The sequence below is a fragment of the Arvicola amphibius genome, chromosome X (genome assembly GCF_903992535.2).
Source record: "Arvicola amphibius chromosome X, mArvAmp1.2, whole genome shotgun sequence".
Taxonomy (NCBI): Eukaryota; Metazoa; Chordata; class Mammalia; order Rodentia; family Cricetidae; genus Arvicola; species Arvicola amphibius.
Window position 1 is genome coordinate 59,856,998 of NC_052065.1, and position 19,544 is coordinate 59,876,541.

At 39.8% G+C, this 19,544-nt stretch overlaps 1 protein-coding gene across 8 annotated transcripts in view; it reads left to right on the top strand.

Annotated features, from left to right (window-relative positions):
- The window catches only part of Taf1 (TATA-box binding protein associated factor 1), a 69,293-nt gene extending 50,096 nt beyond the window's left edge, over nucleotides 1–19,197 (top strand). For 7 of the 8 annotated variants that reach the window (XM_038316584.1, XM_038316586.1, XM_038316587.1 and 4 more), the window contains 9 exons: nucleotides 189–311; nucleotides 3,106–3,198; nucleotides 3,281–3,365; nucleotides 8,858–8,925; nucleotides 9,199–9,315; nucleotides 12,932–13,057; nucleotides 14,104–14,260; nucleotides 15,157–15,334; nucleotides 17,372–19,197. In XM_038316584.1, coding sequence (XP_038172512.1) covers nucleotides 189–311; nucleotides 3,106–3,198; nucleotides 3,281–3,365; nucleotides 8,858–8,925; nucleotides 9,199–9,315; nucleotides 12,932–13,057; nucleotides 14,104–14,260; nucleotides 15,157–15,334; nucleotides 17,372–17,588 — 1,164 coding nt within the window. In that variant the 3' untranslated portion in view covers nucleotides 17,589–19,197. The remainder of the gene's footprint in view (nucleotides 1–188; nucleotides 312–3,105; nucleotides 3,199–3,280; nucleotides 3,366–8,857; nucleotides 8,926–9,198; nucleotides 9,316–12,931; nucleotides 13,058–14,103; nucleotides 14,261–15,156; nucleotides 15,335–17,371) is intronic. The other variant, XM_038316592.1, reaches the window with a different exon arrangement.
- Nucleotides 19,198–19,544: the final 347 nt, after the last annotated feature.

The following is a 19,544-nucleotide window of genomic DNA, read 5'->3' on the forward strand; positions in this document are numbered from 1 at the left end:
TTGTATTGTTCCTTTAGCTAAAGTATCATTTATCTATATTGTCCTGAAACTGAATAGTAGATAATTCAGAGGTAAATTTTGGAGAACTAAAGTCATAAGCAGCTAACTGAACTTTAAATTATCTTTAGCTTTCCTATGATGATCACACTTAAGGAAAACTGCCTTCATTTTGCTTTGCTTTATTTCAGAAAGAAGATAAGTTGGCACGTTTAGAGAAAGCTATCAACCCCTTACTTGACGATGATGACCAAGTAGCGTTTTCTTTTATTCTGGATAACATTGTCACTCAGAAAATGATGGCAGTTCCAGATGTAAGTACTTTTTATGCCAAATATTGTGAGGATAGTACTAGGGGATGGAAAGAAGTATATAGAGGTAAGCATGTGTGTATTAGGAAATTGTAGCTAGGCAGTGGTGGTACACGCCTTTAAATCCCAGCACATAGGAGGCAGAAGCCTGGTCGACAAAGTGTGTTCCAGGACAGGCTCCAAAGCTATAGAGAATCCCTGTCTTGAAAAACAAAACAAAACAAAAGAAATTCTGTGTAGTAATGTATTCCCATAGGAACTGGGATGTAATTTTAAATACTAACCTTTTTCTGTATGAATTCATTGTTGAAAGCAAAGATGCCGAGTATCTTTGAATATTAAGAGATTCTTACTTTCTATTGTTAGCACTTAGTATTGTTAGCACTTAGTATTTGCTCTTGAATAGCCTGAGAGAGAAGAGCTGTCAACTAATAGTAGGTTCTAGATTTAGAAATGCTCCTATACAAATAACACAATATTTTGAATTTAATTTATTTATTTGTGCATGTGGGGGAAGAAGGTATAAGCCATGGTTTGTGTGTGCCCAAAACAACTTGGCTAGGTGTGGTGGCACAGCCTTTCATCCTAGCACTTGGGAGGCAGAAAGCAAGTGGGTCTTTGTAAATTCAAGGCCAGCCAAGTCTATACAGTAGGATCCTATCTTTAAAAAAAACCAAAACAAAACACTTAGGAGTCAAAGGCAGGCATATTTCTGTTAGTTTGAGGCCAGCCTGGTCTACAGAATGAGTTCCACCAGCCAGAGAAGCCCTATCTTGAAAAAACAAAAAAAGGAAATAACTCAGAAAATTGGAACTTCTTTCTATCCTATGGATCCTGGAATTAAACTCAGATCATTGGGCTTATTGGTAAACACCTCTATCCACCGAACCATTTTGCTGTTCATAAAAAAATCACATCAATAATTACTCAATGTTTGCTTTCTTTCTTTTTCCCTTTTTGTTCCAACTTTTTATGCCAAAGCTATCATCTATCATATTAGTTCTACAGACCATTTTATTATGTTGGTGCCCCCCAAATTCTTTTTTTTTGTTTTGTTTTGTTTTGTTTTTTGAGACAGGGTTTCTCTGTAGCTTTTTTAGAGCCTGTCCTGGAACTAGCTCTTGTAGACCAGGCTGGCCTCGAACTCACAGAGATCCGCCTGCCTCTGCCTCCCGAGTGCTGGGATTAAAGGCGTGCGCCACCACCGCCCAGCTCCCCCCAAATTCTTAATTAAATTTTCTGCTGCATATAATTATAATGTTCTATGTGCACAGTGTTATAAAATTTTGAGATGGAACTATGGAATAAGGAATTTGTAGTGGTAGGACCGGCAGGCCGCGTCCTGCCACCTGGTTAGCTTTACACCTGAAATAATTACACGGAAACTGTATTCATTTAAACACTGCCTGGCCCATTAGTTTTAGCCTCTTATTGGCTAATTCTCACATCTTGCTTAACCCATTTCTATTAATGTGTGTAGTACCACCAGGTGGTAGCTTACTGATAGAAGACTCTCATTGGTTAATAAAGAAACTGCCTTGGCTTTTTGATAGGGCAGGATTTAGGTGGGTGGAGTAGACAGAACAAGATGCTGGGAGTGAGGCAGAGGCCTCGGGCAATCTTCATGCCTCTCCTCTCTGGGTGAGACACGATGGAGTCAGCCACCAGGTCAGACATGCTGAATCTTTCCTGGTAAGATACCACTCGTGGTGTTACACAGATTATTAGAAATAGATTAACCAAGATGTGAGAATTAGACAATAAGAGGCTGGAACTAATGGGCCAGGCAGTATTTAAATGAATACAGTTTGTGTGTTGTTATTTCTGGGCATAAGCTAGCCAGGCGGCCAGGAGCTGGGTGGCAGGAACACAGCCTGCGCTCCCATCACTACAGCTTACCAGGAGAGATCTTAACCTGCTTGGAGAGGAGAGGCACGGCGACTGCCTGAGGCGTCTGCCTCACTCTGCTTTCTTTCTCCCACAGTTCTGTTCTGTCTACTCCGCCTACCTAACTTTCTGTCCTATTAAAGGGCCAAGGCTTTTAATTAATTAAGAATTAATTAGAGGTTAATTCTTTATTAACCAATGAAAGTAATACATAGACAGATGACCCTCCTCCATCAGGAATTTTATTTTTGCAGAACTTAGTCTTTAATGCAAAAATAAGAATTTAGTTGTAGGTTTAGAAAAGGGAGTTTTCTTTAAAAATCAGGGTGGCTGGGTGGTGGCGGCACACGCCTTTAATCCCAGCACTTGGGAGGCAGAGGCAGGCAGATCTCTGTGAGTTCAAGGTCAGCTTGGTCTATAAGAGCTAGTTTCAGGATAGGCTCCAAAGCTACAGAGAAATCCTGTCTCAAAAAACTAAATAAATAAATAAATAAATAAATAAATAAATAAATAAAAATCAGGGTGTACGAATCCTTAATAAGACCCTTAAATTACAGAGAATTTTTTTGTTTTGTTTTTTGGGTTTTTTTTGTTTTTTTTTTTTTTTTTTTTTTTGGTTTTTCGAGACAGGGTTTCTCTGTAGCTTTGGAGCCTGTCCTGGAGCTAGCTCTTGTAGACCAGGCTGGTCTCAAACTCACAGAGATCCACCTGCCTCTGCCTCCCGAGTGCTGGGATTAAAGGTGTGCGCCACCACCTCCTGGCTAATTACAGAGAATTTTCCATGAGCTTGTGTATTTCTGTGGAAAGAGTCTATAGTTTTCATTAGAAATATTTGTAACTCAGTGGAAATTGGGGCTCTCTGGTGTAAATTGTGGTTTTCATTTAACTGCCCATGCCTTCTTTTTACTAGTCTTGGCCATTTCATCACCCAGTTAATAAGAAGTTTGTTCCAGATTATTATAAAGTGATTGTCAGTCCGATGGATTTGGAGACTATACGTAAGGTGAATGATTTTTATGATCAGTGGCTTTTTATAGTCAATGTTTTTGTATATACAGCTGAATGCCTGATTGTTTTTGTCATAGAATATCTCCAAGCACAAATATCAGAGTCGAGAGAGCTTTCTAGATGATGTAAACCTTATTCTGGCCAACAGTGTTAAGTATAATGGTGAGTATTTATTTTTTTACTCATTCAACAGTCTTATTTATCTAACATTAATTTGTGTTATTAAGATTTTAAGGGCTCTGGGAGGTGGTGGCACACGCCTTAGAGGCAGGTGGATTTCTGTGAATTTGAGGACAGCCTGGTCTATAGAACAAGTTCCATGACAGCCAGGGCTGTTACACAGAGAAACCCCGTCTTAAAAAGCTGCTTAAGCAGCTTTGAGCAGTGATACCTAAATCAAGTAACTCAGTTTACTTTTTAAAATTTTGTTTTTGCAGTTACATGTATGTTGTAAGAGGGGGAGGGGATGATGTTCTATTATGCTTTTGGAGATTAGAGGACAAGTTGGAGATTTAGTTCTCTGCCTCTGCCATATGGGTTCCAGGGATTGAACCTAGGTTGTCAGGCTTGACAGTGAACCATTCACTCTGCTCAGTTGTTTGGTTGTTTGTTTGTTTGGTTGGTTGGTTGGTTGGTTTGGGGGTTTGGGGGATGGTTCAAATCAGGGTTTCTCTGTGTATCCTTAGCTGTCTTAGAACTTGCTGTGTAGACCAGACTGGCCTTGAACTCAAGATCTCCCTGCCTCTGCCTCCTGAATGCTGGCGTGAGTCAACACTGCCCAGTTCTTTTTTTTTTTCTTTTTTTTGAGTAGGTATATATTTTAGTGTGTGTTTTGTAAGAATCACTATTAAACTTTTAATCACGGAAAGCCATTTGTCCTTACTTTAGAAATTGTGTAAAGCATAGAAAAATGCGGTATGAATAAAAATCAAATGGCTATTCCTTTTCCTTTGAGTCATCACTATGTTTCTATAAGATTTGAAAAGTTACATTCCAACCCTACATGGAGCTGAGGCTGAAATGTATTGCTGGCTATAGGCCACAGCAAACTCTGGTGTGTGGAATTTAGCACCTGAATTGATGGAATAATGTGTGATAGAGTCTTTGCTAGCTGCTTCATCTGGATAGGAAGGATCGTCTCTGCTCTGGCACTTCGTTCTCCAGTTGATATAAACAAACAAATTGCAGCTTGACAAAGCTGTAATGGAAGGATATAAAAAGTATATTAGAGAGAAAAATACTTTATGGGTTAGGAAAGGCTTTATGAACTAGTAAAAGTTAGAGTTTTTGTTGTGTGTGGTTTTTCATCTTTCTGCTCCCACCCCCCAAGTTTGTGTTATGGATTATAAACTGGGATATGTTTGGCTATCTGACATGAAGTTTGCAGTGATTTTTATTTTAGGACTTACATTTTAAAACTATTGTTTTAGATGAGAGGAGGCCCTTACTACTGTGTTTCCTAGACTAGCCTGCAACTCTTGAGTGATCCTTCTGCTTGTGTTTACCAGTAACTGAGTCCACAGTTTTACTTTTATTTTAATTTTTCATTTAATTTTAAGCCCTTCATGGGGCTGGAGAGATGGCTCAGCGGTTAAGAGCGCTGACTGCTTTCGAGAGGTCCTGAGTTCAATTCCCAGCACACACATGGTAGTTTACAACCATCGATAGTGGGATCTAATACCCTCTTCTGGCTTGCAGAGCACTCATATATAAAATATAAATAAATAAAATTTAAAAAAAAAGAAAGCCAGGCAGTGGTAGTATAGTCCTTTAATCTCAGTACTCAGGAGACAGAGGCAGGTGGATCTCTGTGAGTTCAAGGCCAGCCTGATCTACATTAGCTAGTTCCAAGACAGGCTCCAAAACTACAGAAGCCCTGTCTCAAAAAAAGAAAGAAAGAGAGTGAGAGAGGAAGAGAGAGAGAGAGAGAGAGAGAGAGAGAGAGAGAGAGAGAGAGAGAGAGAGAAAGTCCTTCATATACAGTACCACATTATATGTATAAGACTATTTCCATAGAATTTTAATTTTTCATTCTTTTTAATGATAACCAAATTTCTTTAAATATATAATATCTCTTCCATCTTTCCCATTAATATTTCACTTAGAGCTTTTTGTTTTGTTTTTTGAGATGGTTTTGCGCCGGGCGGTGGTGGCGCACGCCTTTAATCCCAGCACTCAGGAGGCAGAGGCAGGCGGATCTCTGAGTTCGAGGCCAGCCTGGTCTACAAGAGCTAGTTCAGGACAGGCTCTAGAAACTATAGGGAAACCCTGTCTCGAAAAACCAAAAAAAAAAAAAAAGAGAGAGAGATGGTTTTGCTCAGGTTAGCCTCAAACTTGGCTCTTTTCCTCAACTTTCCCAGTGCTTGGATTATACAGTTGTATGCCACTGCACCCACCTTTTTACTCCCATTATGGCCCTTTTTGTTTTTTAGATTTATTTATTATGTATATAGCTTTATGTCTGTGTGTGTGCCTATTCACCAGAAGAGGGCAGATCTCATTATAGGTGGTTGGGAGTTCCTAGTGATTGAACTCAGGACCTCTGGAAGAGCAGCCAGCACAGTACTCTTAACCTCTGAGCCATTTCTCCAGCTCACCAATATGAGTTTTTAAAAGATTTATTTATTAATCTTTAAATAATCTATTCGAAAGATTTTTTTGGCCGGGCGGTGGTGGCGCACGCCTTTAATCCCAGCACTCAGGAGGCAGAGGCAGGCGGATCTCTGAGTTCGAGGCCAGCCTGGTCTACAAGAGCTAGTTCCAGGACAGGCCCTAGAAACTACAGGGAAAACCCTGTCTCGAAAAACCAAAAAAAAAAAAAAAAAAGATTTATTTTGTGTCTGAGTGCTCCAGCTGCATGTATGCATTTATGCCAGAAGAGGGCATCGGATCTCTTTATAGATGGTTGTGAGCCACCATGTGGGTACTGGAAATTGAACTTGGGACCTTTTTTGTTTGTTTGTTTGTTTGTTTATTGTATATACAGTATTCTGCCTACATACATGCCTGCAGGCCAGAAGAGGGCACCAGATCTTATTACAAATGGTTGTAAGCCACTGTGTGGTTGCTGGGAATTGAACTCAGGACCTTTAGACAAGCAGGCAGTACTCTTAACCACTGAGCTATCTGTCTAAGAGTTAGTCACTTCTTGAAATTGTGTTGTGATGACAACTGTCCTCCTCCTTTTCAGTCTTCTTTGCTGAATATTCTTACTCATAAACTTTAACTACCATCTCTCTCTCTTTTATTTTTAAGAAAAAAATCTTTTCTTAAGATTTATTTATTATGTATATGCAGTATCCTGTCTGCCTGTATGCTTACAGGCCAGAAGAGGCACCAGATCTTATGACAGGTGATTGTGAGCCATCATGTGGTTGCTAGGAATTGAACTCTGGACCTCTGGAAGAGCAGTCAGTGCTCTTAACTGCTCTCTTTCTTGATGATTCTCTGTTTTAGAGCAAGATCTGTGTCTTCGTTCACATGCTAAAAATGTTTTTTGGGGAGTTTTTTTGGGGGGGGGTTGGTTTTTCGAGACAGATTTTCTCTGTAGCTTTAGAGCCTGTCCTGGAACTAGCTCTTGTAGGCCAGGCTGGCCTCGAACTCACATTCACCTGCCTCTGCCTCCCGAGTGCTGGGATTAAAGGCATGCACCACCACCACCCACAAAATGTTCTTTTTAAAATAAAAAAATGGCTGCTTGTCTATTCACCATGCATGTAATATCTACAAAGGCCAGAAGAGGCCGGGCGGTGGTGGCGCACGCCTTTAATCCCAGCACTGGGGAGGCAGAGGCAGGCGGATCTCTGTGAGTTCGAGACCAGCCTGGTCTACAAGAGCTAGGTCCAGGACAGGCTCTAAAAAAGCTGCAGAGAAACCCTGTCTCGAAAAACTAAAAAAAAAAAAAAAAAAAAAAAAAAGGCCAGAAGAGGACATTAGATTCTTTGGAACTGGAAAGAAAGTTATGAGCTGCCATGTGGATGCTGGTCCTCTGCAAAAACAGCCAGTGTTCTTGACTGCTGAGCCATCTCTCTGGCATCATAAAATAGATATTTTAGAAAGACCAAAGGGCCAAAGATGGAGGCACGGTGCCTAGAAAGTGAGGTGGAGTGTAGAGTGACAGAACTATCAAGCATATAAGAGGGCTTCTAAGATAAAGACTGGGGAGTTGGGTTTGGCAGTTAGTGTTTCACCACTGATTAAGCCTTGAGTTCATGATCTGCTGCCTTAACCTCTCTAGCACTGAGATACAGGCATGCGTGCACTATCATGCCTGGCTCCATTTCACATATTTAAAGAATAGATAGTATATACTTGAGATATATTTTATTTGAAAAGGACTTATTTTTTTTTTTAGGTTTATTTTATGCGTCTGAATCTTTTGTTGTAGTTTTTTGCTTGGTTAGTTTGGTTTTTCAAGACAGGTTTTCTCTGTGTTGCTTTGGAGCCTGTCTTGGAACTAGCTTTTGTAGACCAGGTTGGCATCGAACTCAGAAATCCACCTGCCTCTGCCCCCCCCCCCCCCAAGTGCTAGGATTAAGTGTTATTTTGTTTTTGTTTGGCTTTTTGTTTTTATTTGTTTTTGTTTGTTTGGTTGGTTTGGTTTGGTTTTTTTCGAGACAGGGTTTCTCTATATTACAGTTATAGCTGTCCTGGAACTCGCTCTGTAGACCAGGCTGGCTTCAAACTCTCAGAGATCCTCCCACCTCTGCCTCCTGAATGCTGGGATTAAAGGTGTGTGCCAACATTGCCCAGTGTATATGAATGTTTTGATCAAATGTATTTCTCTGCACCATATGCATGCCTGGTACCCAAGGAGGTTAGAAGAAGGTGTTGGATCTTCTGGAATTGGAGTTACAGATGGTTGTGAATCCATGTGAGTGTTGGAAAATGTACAGGGATCCTGTATAAGACCGGGCAGTGGTGACACACACCTTTAATCCCAGCACTTGGGAAGCAGAGGCAGGGGGTCTCTGTGAGTTCGAGGCCAGCCTGGTCTACAGAGCGAGTTCCAGGACAGCCTAGACTGTTACAAAGAGAAACCATATCTCTAAAAGCCAAAAGAAAAAAAGAAAACGAAAAAAGAAAGTAGAAGAAAGGTTCAAGCTAAAGATTAAACGTAGGTTTTTCTGGATCTTAAATAATTATATACTATTGGATAGCAAAGTGTAAAGTTCTTGTTTTTAAATTTCAATGTTTGAGACTGGAGAGATTGTTCAGTGATTAACAGCACTGGCTGCTCTTCCGAACACCCTGGTTTAACTTTCTAGCACATATATAGCAGCCCCAAACCATATGTGATTCCAGTTTGACAGCCTCTTTGGGTACCAGGCATGCATATAATGTACAGAAATACACATAAGCAAAACTCCCACATACATAAAATAACTGCATAAATTTTAACTGGGTGTTGGTAATGCACACCTTTAATCTCAGCACCCAGAAGGCAGAGGCAGGCAGATTTCAGTGAGTTAAAGGCCAGCTTGGTATACAGAGCTCCTTCCTGGACAGCCAAGGTTACACAAAGAAACCCTGCCTTGAAAAACATAAACAAATTTTAGTGGTGTTTTAAATAAATGAATAAAAAGAGGTATGTATTAAATCAGTGTGTTGAAGAAATATAAAATTTTTTAAGTTACATTTTACTTCTTTCATAGGGTCTGAGAGTCAGTATACTAAGACTGCTCAGGAGATTGTGAATGTTTGTTACCAGACATTAACGGAGGTAGGTGGTTAAGAAGATCTAGCTCCCTGAAGCCTTTTTATTGTGTCCTTGAGTTTGAAGCTTTCCCAACTACCCTGTTTTCTTTCAAATGTAATATTCTGTCCTCTATTCTCATTCCATCATTTCTTTCTCTGCTTTGTTTAGGTTATCGGCTGTGTTCTGTTGTTAGAATAGAAACACTGTGAAGACAGGGATTGTGTATGTGTTTTGTTTATTTTTGCCTGCCCAATACCTAAATGTTGGATAAATTCTTTAATTTTATTTGTTTCTCAGTATGATGAACATTTGACTCAACTTGAGAAAGATATTTGTACAGCCAAGGAAGCAGCTCTGGAGGAAGCAGAATTAGAAAGCCTGGACCCAATGACTCCAGGACCTTACACACCTCAGGTGAGCCAAAGGATTAGGAATTTGTTAGAGTTTTCTTACGGTTTGGGAAATTGGGAGCATGTTAACAGATGTGTTTACTGAGATACCATTCTTCTCTGTCCTTCCTCTTCATATGCCTTTCGTGTGCTTTCTTGTCTTCTCAAAGGCTAAGGTGAGTGAGGGCCATGTATCTTTGTGGCCTTGTTAAATCCAGAAGAGGCAACTATGGGATGAATGAATGGGGTTGTTTATAGACAGTGTATGAGAATGCCAGATTCCTGACTACTATAGCCAGAGGCATCTTCTAGGTCTCCAGTTCTCTTGTCAGTAAATTTTGGGGTTCTAAAACATCCCTAGAATATAGATTGCTCAGTTACAGATGAGGGCCACATTTTTCTTATACCTTCTAGATATCTGATTACCTGTTACCTTAGAGGTATATCAGTGTAACTCACATCTCTCAATTTCTGGGGTTAATTCCTTTTCCTACTAAATGAAGTCTTTTATATTTATATTTTAAGTTTATATATTAGAAGACTAGAAAGCAGGGTAAATAAGAAATGTTTTAGTTTTTTGGTCTGAGTAAACCTTTTGAGTATTTCTGTATTACAGTCTGAGAAAGTTGGCATATTTGAAGAACAGACTTTAAATGCAATATTAACAGATTCTTGGTTTCTTTATTGGAGACACTGTTAGAGTGGAAAAGGACATAAGGTTTGATGTAAAACAGGCCTGGGTATGAGTCTTAGCTCTGCTACTGTCTAGTTTTGTGGTATTGGGAAATTAACATTTCTATTCTCATTTCTCTAAGATGTGCTTTCCAACGTTAAATGATTAGTTTGCATGGCACATGATAGGAATTCAGTAAATGTTTGTTTCCTTCTTTGTATGAAAGGGTTTTTATTTATTGTTGTTATTGTTTTGTAAAGTTCCTAGAGGCTCTTTCAAATTTAACCAAATACTCTAATGCAGAATTTCTTCCAATTCCCATAGGATTATTTTTCATTCTACCAGGTTTCACTCTAAATTTAAATGCAGCATACATGATCTCTGTTGGATTTTTGCTGTCTCTGTGTCTCATTCGTACACTTTCTCTATCTATCTTTTACTCTCTCTTTCATTCCAAAACCTAGGTTACTGAGGGGCCAGGTATAAAGAACCCTCAGATACTTCTTCAAGGTCCAGAACAAGGAAAGGCTCTTGGAGTTGTATGGGCAGATTGGGTCAAGGGGGCTTGGGTGAGTGATGTTGCCCAGGAAGGCCTTGTTTGCTAATAGACTCACAGTTTCCACAAGGTACTTTCTGGTAAGTTAAAGCTTGGGTATTAGCCATCATTTTCCAGAAGAATAACCACTAAGTAGCATGTGCTTTTCTCAGGTCTCAGAGAGTCATAAGCTTAGACCATTGGTGAATCAAAGCCTTGTCCTTCCTGAGCAATAGCTGTTTTGGTATACTTAGTGAGTTTGCTATGGAGGGAGAGTATGATATGGGTAGTACTGCTCCGTTCTTTTCAGTTCGTGCTCTCATCATTCCCTTCATTTATGTGTATACGTTTTATTGTCATTGCCTATTAACTTAAAAGAAAAGCCTCATGTGTGACCACCCTTACTCATTACTATATAAAATCAAAAGATTATTAGAAAGTGTCTATGGCCAGGCTGTGGTAACACACGCCTTTGATCCCAGCACTTGGGAGGAAGAGGCAGGGGGATCTCTGTGAGTTCAAGGCCAGCCTGGTCTACAGAGCGAGTTCCAAGACAGGCTTCAAAGCTACATAGACAAACCTTGTCTCGAAAAACCAAAAGAAAAAAATAAAAAAAAGTGTCTGTGTAAGATTAATCTGTCATAATACAGTTGTGATAGTATAGAAGCATGGAAGTAATCATGTTATTTTTAACTTCCAGACAGTGGCAGTCAATAATGTATTTGCATCTGGATATTTCTACTGAGCTTGCATTGAGCTCAGTACTTTAGAATTATTCATTTTGCAGTTTCTCAAAATCCTCTTTATTTTTTTAATTTATTTTTATTTATTTGTTTGTTTGTTTGTTTGTATCTTGAGGCAGTGTAGCTTTGGAGCCTGTCCTGGAACTTGCTCTGTAGACTAGGCTGGCCTCGAACTCACAGAGATCCCCCCTACCTCTGCCTCCCAAGGGATTAAAGGCGTGTGCCACCAATGCCTGGCAGTCCTCTTTATTTATATACTACACTTTAAAATTTTGCAAAAATTTTCTGATTTTCCCTTCTGTTGCATACCGGTTTATCTGTGCACTAATGTTTTGAAATCTATTTTGCGTCTATTTTGGAAACTCAAATCTTCTCAGTCAAATGTTGTTTGCTTGCTTGTTTCCAAAACAGCACATGTGGACGTATATTTGTTTCTTTGAGACAGGGTCTAGCTGTATGATCCAGACTGGCCTCAAGTTTGTGATCTTCCTGACCTAACTTTCCTAGTGCTCTATAGGCTTATACCTTTATTTCTTGCCTATAAGCAGGTTTTGTATTGACCAAAGTAACATGATGATTGGGGAAAATTAGAAGATGAGGCTGGAGAGATGGCTTGGCAGTTAAGAGGGCTTACTGCTCTTTCAGAGGACCTGAGTTTGGTTCCTAACATCCACATTGTGTGGCTTGCTGTTTTAATTCCACCTCCAGAAGTTCTGACACCTCCTTCTGGCCTCCGTAGACACTGCACTCACATGCAAAAACCTACACTCAAACATATACACATAATTTTTAAAAATGAATAAAGTCTTTTTTTAAAAGAAAACTGGAATGTGCAAAGAGGTGTCATTTATCAATTCCATCTGTTATAACTTCAATATTTTGAGTTTCTTCATATCTATGTATGTGTGTTTATGTCTATAAATATACTTTACAAGTGAAATTGATGATTATTATTTTTCTTATTCTATTCACTTCATGAGTATTTTATCTAGTCCCTCCTATCGTTGACTAGAATCTATTTGCTAAATCCCTGTTCTTTTCGGGGACAATAAAAGAGAGGGATATATCATTTATTGAATACCAGGTATTGGTACATAGCTCTTAATTCTCATGATATCCCTGTAAGGTAGATATTATTATCCATATTTTACCGGATGATTAACAGTGGTAGAACCAAGACTCAATCCCAGGGCTGTTTACTCCAAAGCCCATGTTTTGTTTTGTTTTTAACTTACCATTTAGTTTTGAAGCAATGTCTAAAAGCTCATGAACTATCAAACCATCCCATGCTCTTGTTGAAATTTAAATTCCTTCATCCAGTTTATTCTTATATGCCTCTAAGTCAGTAAAACTGTCACTAATATGAATTCCTGAGCTTAAAAACAGCAAGGCTTAGAAGAAGAAAGTAGGTTACTGACCAGAGAGGCTGTTAATATATACACTTGTCCCTAGACTTTATGCATTTCTGCTTTAGTTTCTGAACACATACACTAGATACCCGTCTGCTAGAGCTGATGTTATTCCTAGGAGTCTAAAACTTTGTCTACAAAGCTATACCAGGCTCTGTTTCCTCTTTAACCGGGTTGTCTTGCATGTCTTTTTTCTTCAGTGAATATTATAAAGGAGAATTCTTTGTATTTCTTCTAGTTGTTCCCTTGGTAGAAACTAAGTTGTATGTTTTATGCCACAGCCTCCTGATTTGTATGATAACAGCACATCACTCAGTGTTTCTCGAGATACCTCTGTATATCAAGATGAGAGCAATATGTCTGTCTTGGATATTCCCAGTGCTACTTCAGAAAAGCAGCTAACACAGGTAGGATAGTATTTCTCTTTGTGAGATTGGTGGTCTGATTGGTGGGTGGATTTGGAGGGATGGACTGATACCATGCACACATGAAGGACGACTAGACCCTTTGGCCCTGAAAACAAGGCTTTGAAATTTGATTTCTGGGGCATGGTTGGCAGAATTAAGCACAATAGAACTTTAGGGAAAGTAGGTAAGGCATCGGAGCAACCTAATAGGTAACTGACTAAAAAGACCATCTGCATTCAGAGACAGTGTTCACAACAATTGGCTTCCTATTTTGTGCATCTTATGAGTTATAAATTAAAATTATGTATAATTTTTAATTGGCTTTTGCCTGAGGTATCAAAGCGTACTTTCCGTCTGAAGTTGGTTCTCAAGGTTCCATGAAAGAGTGCAAAACCCAGAAGGATTTTCTATCTCAAAAGCTTGAGTTAGAAAGGAAGCATTACCTCTATTGACAGTTAAGAGTGAACCAAAAACTTTTCCTATTCTTTGGTTTTCTTGCCCTGTCCATTATTTCCAAAAAATGATTGGGGAATATGCACATGCCTTGAGCTATATAAACAGCCTCCACTAGCAGTAGGGTTGGCTGTGACATCAGGACAGAGCATTTGTCCTAGGTAAAAAAAAAACCTTGGTTAACTCCTATAAGCACATCCCTCAATGATGTGTTATTTGTGTTACTTACTCAGATTCGCCAGGGCTGAGGTAGGCTGGGCAAGGAAGAATCTGGTGTAGATATTGAAGGGTATGAGGAGGATGGGAAACCTAAGACTCCAGCCCCAGTGAGTATGCTTACAGAAAGCTTATGGTTACATTATACATTTATATGACAGGAGCCCCAGTAGTACAGGGCAGGCCAAATCCTAAGGTGATATCATAGAGTTTCTCCATAGTGAGTCTCAGTCTGACTTTAAACTATAGAATGAGCTAGACAAATCCACCTACTATAATTATTTAACTTCTTGTGAGGCAGCAAATGGGATGCAGGGGAAAAAAGGTATTCTGGTCTCTTAGTTAGTCGATAATGGCTGCCACTTGAACTTGTTTAGGAAGGTGAAGAAGGAGATGGTGATCTTGCAGATGAAGAGGAAGGAACTGTACAACAGCCTCAGGCCAGTGTTCTGTATGAAGATTTGCTTATGTCTGAAGGAGAAGATGATGAGGAAGATGCTGGGAGTGATGAAGAAGGAGATAACCCTTTTTCTGGTGAGTTTTTGCTCCTTTGCTTCTGTTTCTATATAGCTCACTGTTTTGCCCTCAGGACTGAACAGGAACCTACTTGCTACTTATTGTGTGCTAGTTTAAAAAAATCTGTCTCTTGGGCTGGAGAGATGGCTCAGCGATTAAGAGCATTGCCTGCTCTTCTAAAGGTCCTGAGTTCAATTCCCGGCAACCACATGGTGGCTCACAACCATCTGTTATGAGGTCTGGTGCCCTCTTCTGGCCTGCAGGAATACACGCAGACAGAATATTGTATACATAATAAATAAATAAAGATTTTTAAAAAAAATCTGTCTTTTATTGGAGTTATATTAGTAGACATGAGAGTACTGAACATACATTCAGGATGATCATGTCCATTAGCCTAAGGAGAAATGAAGATGAATAGACACAGGGGCATAAAGGTAACAGTAGAAAAGGCAGTGCCCAAGTAGCAGCTTTGAAGGGTTGTGTTTGGAAAAAGGAAAGGAAAATTAAGAAAAATAATTTTGCTAGGCAATAATGGTACGTACATGCCTTTAATCCCAGCACCCAGGAAGCAGAAAGCAGGCAGATCTATGTGAGTTTAAGGCCAGCCTGCTCTGCAGAGCGAGTTCCAGGACAGGTTCCAAAGCTACAGAGAAACCTGTCTCAAAAAAAGAAAGAAAGGCCTGAGAGGTGAGGACTATAGGCACAAAGTCTATATAGACTAGTTTTGAATACTAGTCTAAAGATGCTAATTCTGACAAGAATTTTTCTTTCTCTTGCTCTTGTTTTGTTATTCTGGTGCTATGGCTCAATGCATACAATCTAATACATTTGAGGCAAACACTCTGGCACTGAGCCATACCTCTAGTTCATCAAGCTTGTCTCTTAATGAACTACAATCTGTCTTTTTACAGCTATTCAGCTAAGTGAAAGTGGAAGTGACTCTGATGTGGAATCTGGCACTATAAGACCCAAACAGCCCCATGTGCTTCAAGAGACTACAAGGATGGGCATGGAAAATGAAGAAAGCATGATGTCCTATGAGGGAGATGGTGGAGAAGCTTCCCATGGTTTGGAGGATAGCAACATCAGGTAATGGACAGCAATATGCTACTGGGCTCTGGCATCATTTCCTAGCTGTGGTGACAAAGGGCCTAACATCAGATAGCTGTCTTCTGTCAAACATTCCCTGAGCACCTCTACTTTGGCCCTGGGAATACATAGATGAATAAGATATAGTCTGCCCTTGAAGAGCTCTGTATTTAACAAATCATTACAGATTCAGTGTCATAAATTCCTAAGAACAGGCCGGGCGGTGGTGGCACACGCCTTTAATCCCAGCACTCGGGAGGCAGAGGCAGGCAGATCTCTGTGAGTTTGAGGCAGCCTGGTCTACAAGAGCTAGTTCCAGGACAGGCTCCAAGGCTACAGGGAGAAACCCTGTCTTGGGGGGGAGGGGGTTCATAAGAACAGAATACTGAGGTATCCCTAAAAAGCTTTTAAGTAATCAGGGTCAATTTCACATAGAAGAATTTGAACTATGCATTAAAGGATGGCTAGGAGTCTGCTAAGCATATATAGTGACAGCAAGGAGGATAGGACTCTGACAGATGAAATATGTCAGAGGCACAGAAATACAACATAAAGTGTGTTCAAGAGTAAATGGTGGGGGCTGGAGAGATGGCTCAGTGGTTAAGAGCATTGCCTGCTCTTCCAGAGGTCCCGAGTTCAATTCCCAGCAACCACATGGTGGCTCATAGCCATCTGTAATGAGGTCTGGTGCCCTCTTCTGGCCTGCAGGCATACATGCAGACAGAATACTGTATACTAAATAAATAAATATTTTTTTTAAAAAAGAGTAAATGGTGTTGGTTGGGAAATTAAAACTTTTGAAATAGCAAGAGCCTATATTGTAGAGGACCATAAATGGCATGCCAAGGCATTTGGATTTTGTTCTGTTAGGGGTCCATACTTTCAGTAAAAGGAAGTTGTAGACTATGCTGGCACACTTCTGTAATCTCAGTAGTAAGAGCATGAGATAAGGAAGATCCTAAATTCAAGGTTAGCCAGCTGTGGTGGTGCAGGCCTTAAAAGGGGCAGGTGGATCTCTGAATTCAAGACCAGGCTGGTATGTAAAGGGAGGTCCAGACCAGTAAAACCCTCTGTCAAAAAGAAAAAACTCACAAACCTGGGCTATGTATTGAGGCTCTATCCAAAAACAAACAAAACTGCTGGGTGTGGTGATGCTCACCTGTGCACATTTTTTTTTTTTTTTTTTGGTTTTTCGAGACAGGGTTTCTCTGTAGCTTTAGAGCCTGTCCTGGACCTAGCTCTTGTAGACCAGGCTGGCCTTGAACTCTCAGGGATCCTCCCAAGTACTGGGATTAAAGGCATGTGTGGCCACCACCCAGCCTCCAGCATTTTATTTTTAAATACTTAAGTATCCTAAATACATAGAAAAATAGGACGTATATAAAAATATCTCTGCCAAAAAAATTCTCTGCATGGTGAGATATTGCTGATTCCCCTCCCTTTTTTCCCTATTGTATATTCTAATTTCTTTAACAGTGAATGTGCTTTTGTAATTTTTTTTCAGAAATAAAATTAGAGTAAACAAACAGAAAATAGAACATTCTAACAGAAGTGTGAAGAATTAATTGAAGGAGTTCAATACCAGGGCCACGAAGACTTATTTCAGTAGTGCAGGCCAGGGAAGTTAACACAGGACTAAGTGATAGCAGACAGAGCAGGAGTAGAAAGGAGGTATTAGAGGCAAGATATGTTAGGTTATTCAAGACTGCTACCCAAATTTGGATGCATAGATGAGTGAAACTAAGTACCAAATGAAACAGTAGGACTTGACAGCATTTGTGGTCTTGTAACTGGTAGTGTGTGTTATAGTTGGTCAGTGTCAGGCAGTTTATTTCAGGTTCTTGTGTATGAAGTCAAGAAGTTGATGTGTTTTCAACTGGATCATTTTTTTCTTAGGGGCATGTGGAACAGTCAAAAACCCATTATTTTAGTGTCTTGAGGAGGGTGAGATGAGCTAATCCCTTGGCAGTACAAAGCATGGGAATGGTCAGCTAGTGGGTGGTACCCAAGCTTGAGAGATGTCGTTTCTCTTCTCAGTTATGGGAGCTATGAAGAACCTGATCCCAAGTCGAATACCCAGGATACAAGCTTCAGCAGCATCGGTGGGTATGAGGTATCAGAGGAGGAAGAAGATGAGGAAGAGCAGCGCTCTGGGCCCAGCGTGCTAAGCCAGGTCCACCTGTCTGAGGACGAGGAGGACAGTGAGGATTTCCACTCCATTGCTGGAGACAGTGACTTGGACTCTGATGAATGAGGCTTCTCTTAAGCCTCTTAAATCAGCCTAGGTCTATTGCCTTTCCCCTAGCTTATTTATATGTATATATTGACAAATGATGTGATCAGATTACTACCTTAGCTTTAGTAATAGGTAAATAGTAGTCATCTCTCCAGATTCTAGAGTAGCAGGTTCTTTCCCCGTACCACTACCAAGAAGAGAGAGCAGACTCACTCTTCCCCATTACACTCTTTTATGCCATTTATTGTTCTTGGTGTATAAACATGGCACCATTTCACTTTCTAATTTGCAGGCTGGAATAGGTTAAAAAAAACAAACCTCTGCTGAAATAGAGAATTAGTTACTGATGGTCTGGCTCTGTGCCACACTTAAAATATAAATATATTGGACAAGCTGTTTGTTCATGTATTACTTACTTGGATATACAAAGCCTTGTTCCTAAATAGATTACAGAGACATAGCTATAAATCTTTGAAACAGCCTGTGTATCCAAAATGATAGGGATTGTATGAGTGTGCTCTCCCCTGCCCCAGGAAAAAATAATAGAAAAATGGTAAGTTTCTTAGGGCAAAGACTATCTTTTGTTTCTTTTATGCTTAGGATATGGTTCTATGCAAAAGTAGCCAATCAGTAAATGTTCTTAAAACCATGGAATCCCAACAGATATGTTACTGTGTATCTGTTCCATGCTAAGTACTTTACTAAATCCTTGGAGTGCAAAGGTAAAATAAGAACTCATCATCAAGTTGGGGGAGGGAGAGTGGAATTCAAACCATATTTATAAATCATTAGAACTGTAAGACAAATACAATTAGATGCTTAGCTATAAAATATAAAGAAAATGGAGAAGATCATGTGTGGAAAAGCAGAGAAGTCTTCCAGAGACTACCTGAAAGCTGGTTGTTGAAGAAGTCATTGGTAGGAGTGTACCAGCTCAGAAAGTCCAGGCAGGGTGTTAACATGAAAGGAAAAGTTCAAATTCTAGATATGACTTGTTTGTACCTGCCTTGTTTCAGATAGGATGCTGGAATGACTAGACATGACACTGAAAGACGGACAGGAATCATATCTTCAAGAGCTTTCATTTGAGCCGGGCAGTGGTGGCGCTTGCCTTTAATCCTAGCACTTGGGAGGCAGAGGCAGGTGGATCTCTGAGTTCAAGGCCAGCCTGGTCTACAGAGTGAGTTCCAGGACAGCCATGGCTACACAGAGAAACCCTGTCTTGAAAAACCAAAAGAGGGAGAGAGAGAGATTTTCATTTGATACCAGTGAGTGAATTTTTTTACTTAAGGAAATGAAGTCTAGAGAAGTACATTAGATTTGTTTCCGAAAACTTCTGAATATTGAACGAAGACAGAAATTGAGTCAAACTACAGACTTTTATGATCCCATTTGTGTAAGAGTCAAAAACTAAATGTATATGATATTTTTGTATATACTTGTATATGCAGAGGAGAAGATGTGAAAGAGTATATGTTATATTGTTAACAATGAACCTCTGTGGATGGGAATGGAGAAGAGGTGGTTTATTTGGTTTATGTATACTGAGTATTCTGTTTTTATTTCTGTAGCATTTGCATTTTTTAGTGTGTATAATTTTTGTAATAAAAATTTTAAAATTTGCTAACAGTAGTGTGAAGAATGGTTTGGAGGGGAGAGAAAATGTAGTTCAGGCTAAGGGGAGTGGCCCATAGTAGGATGGTGGTGGCATTGGAATGGAGAAAAGAGGGTTGGCATTGAGACATCTTCAGAAAAGTATGATCAACAGGTCTCCATAACATATTGGCACTTGGGATAGAAAAGGAAGACTGGAAAGGGTTTCTAGAGTTTCAATTTGGGAGATTAGATAGGTGCATGGTATTCATTTTATATCACCCATTTTTAAATTTCTTTGTATGTTTATTGGAAGGGCGTTCCAGACAGAACTTCTCCATGAACAGCCCTGGCTGTCCTAGAACTCACTTTTTATACCAG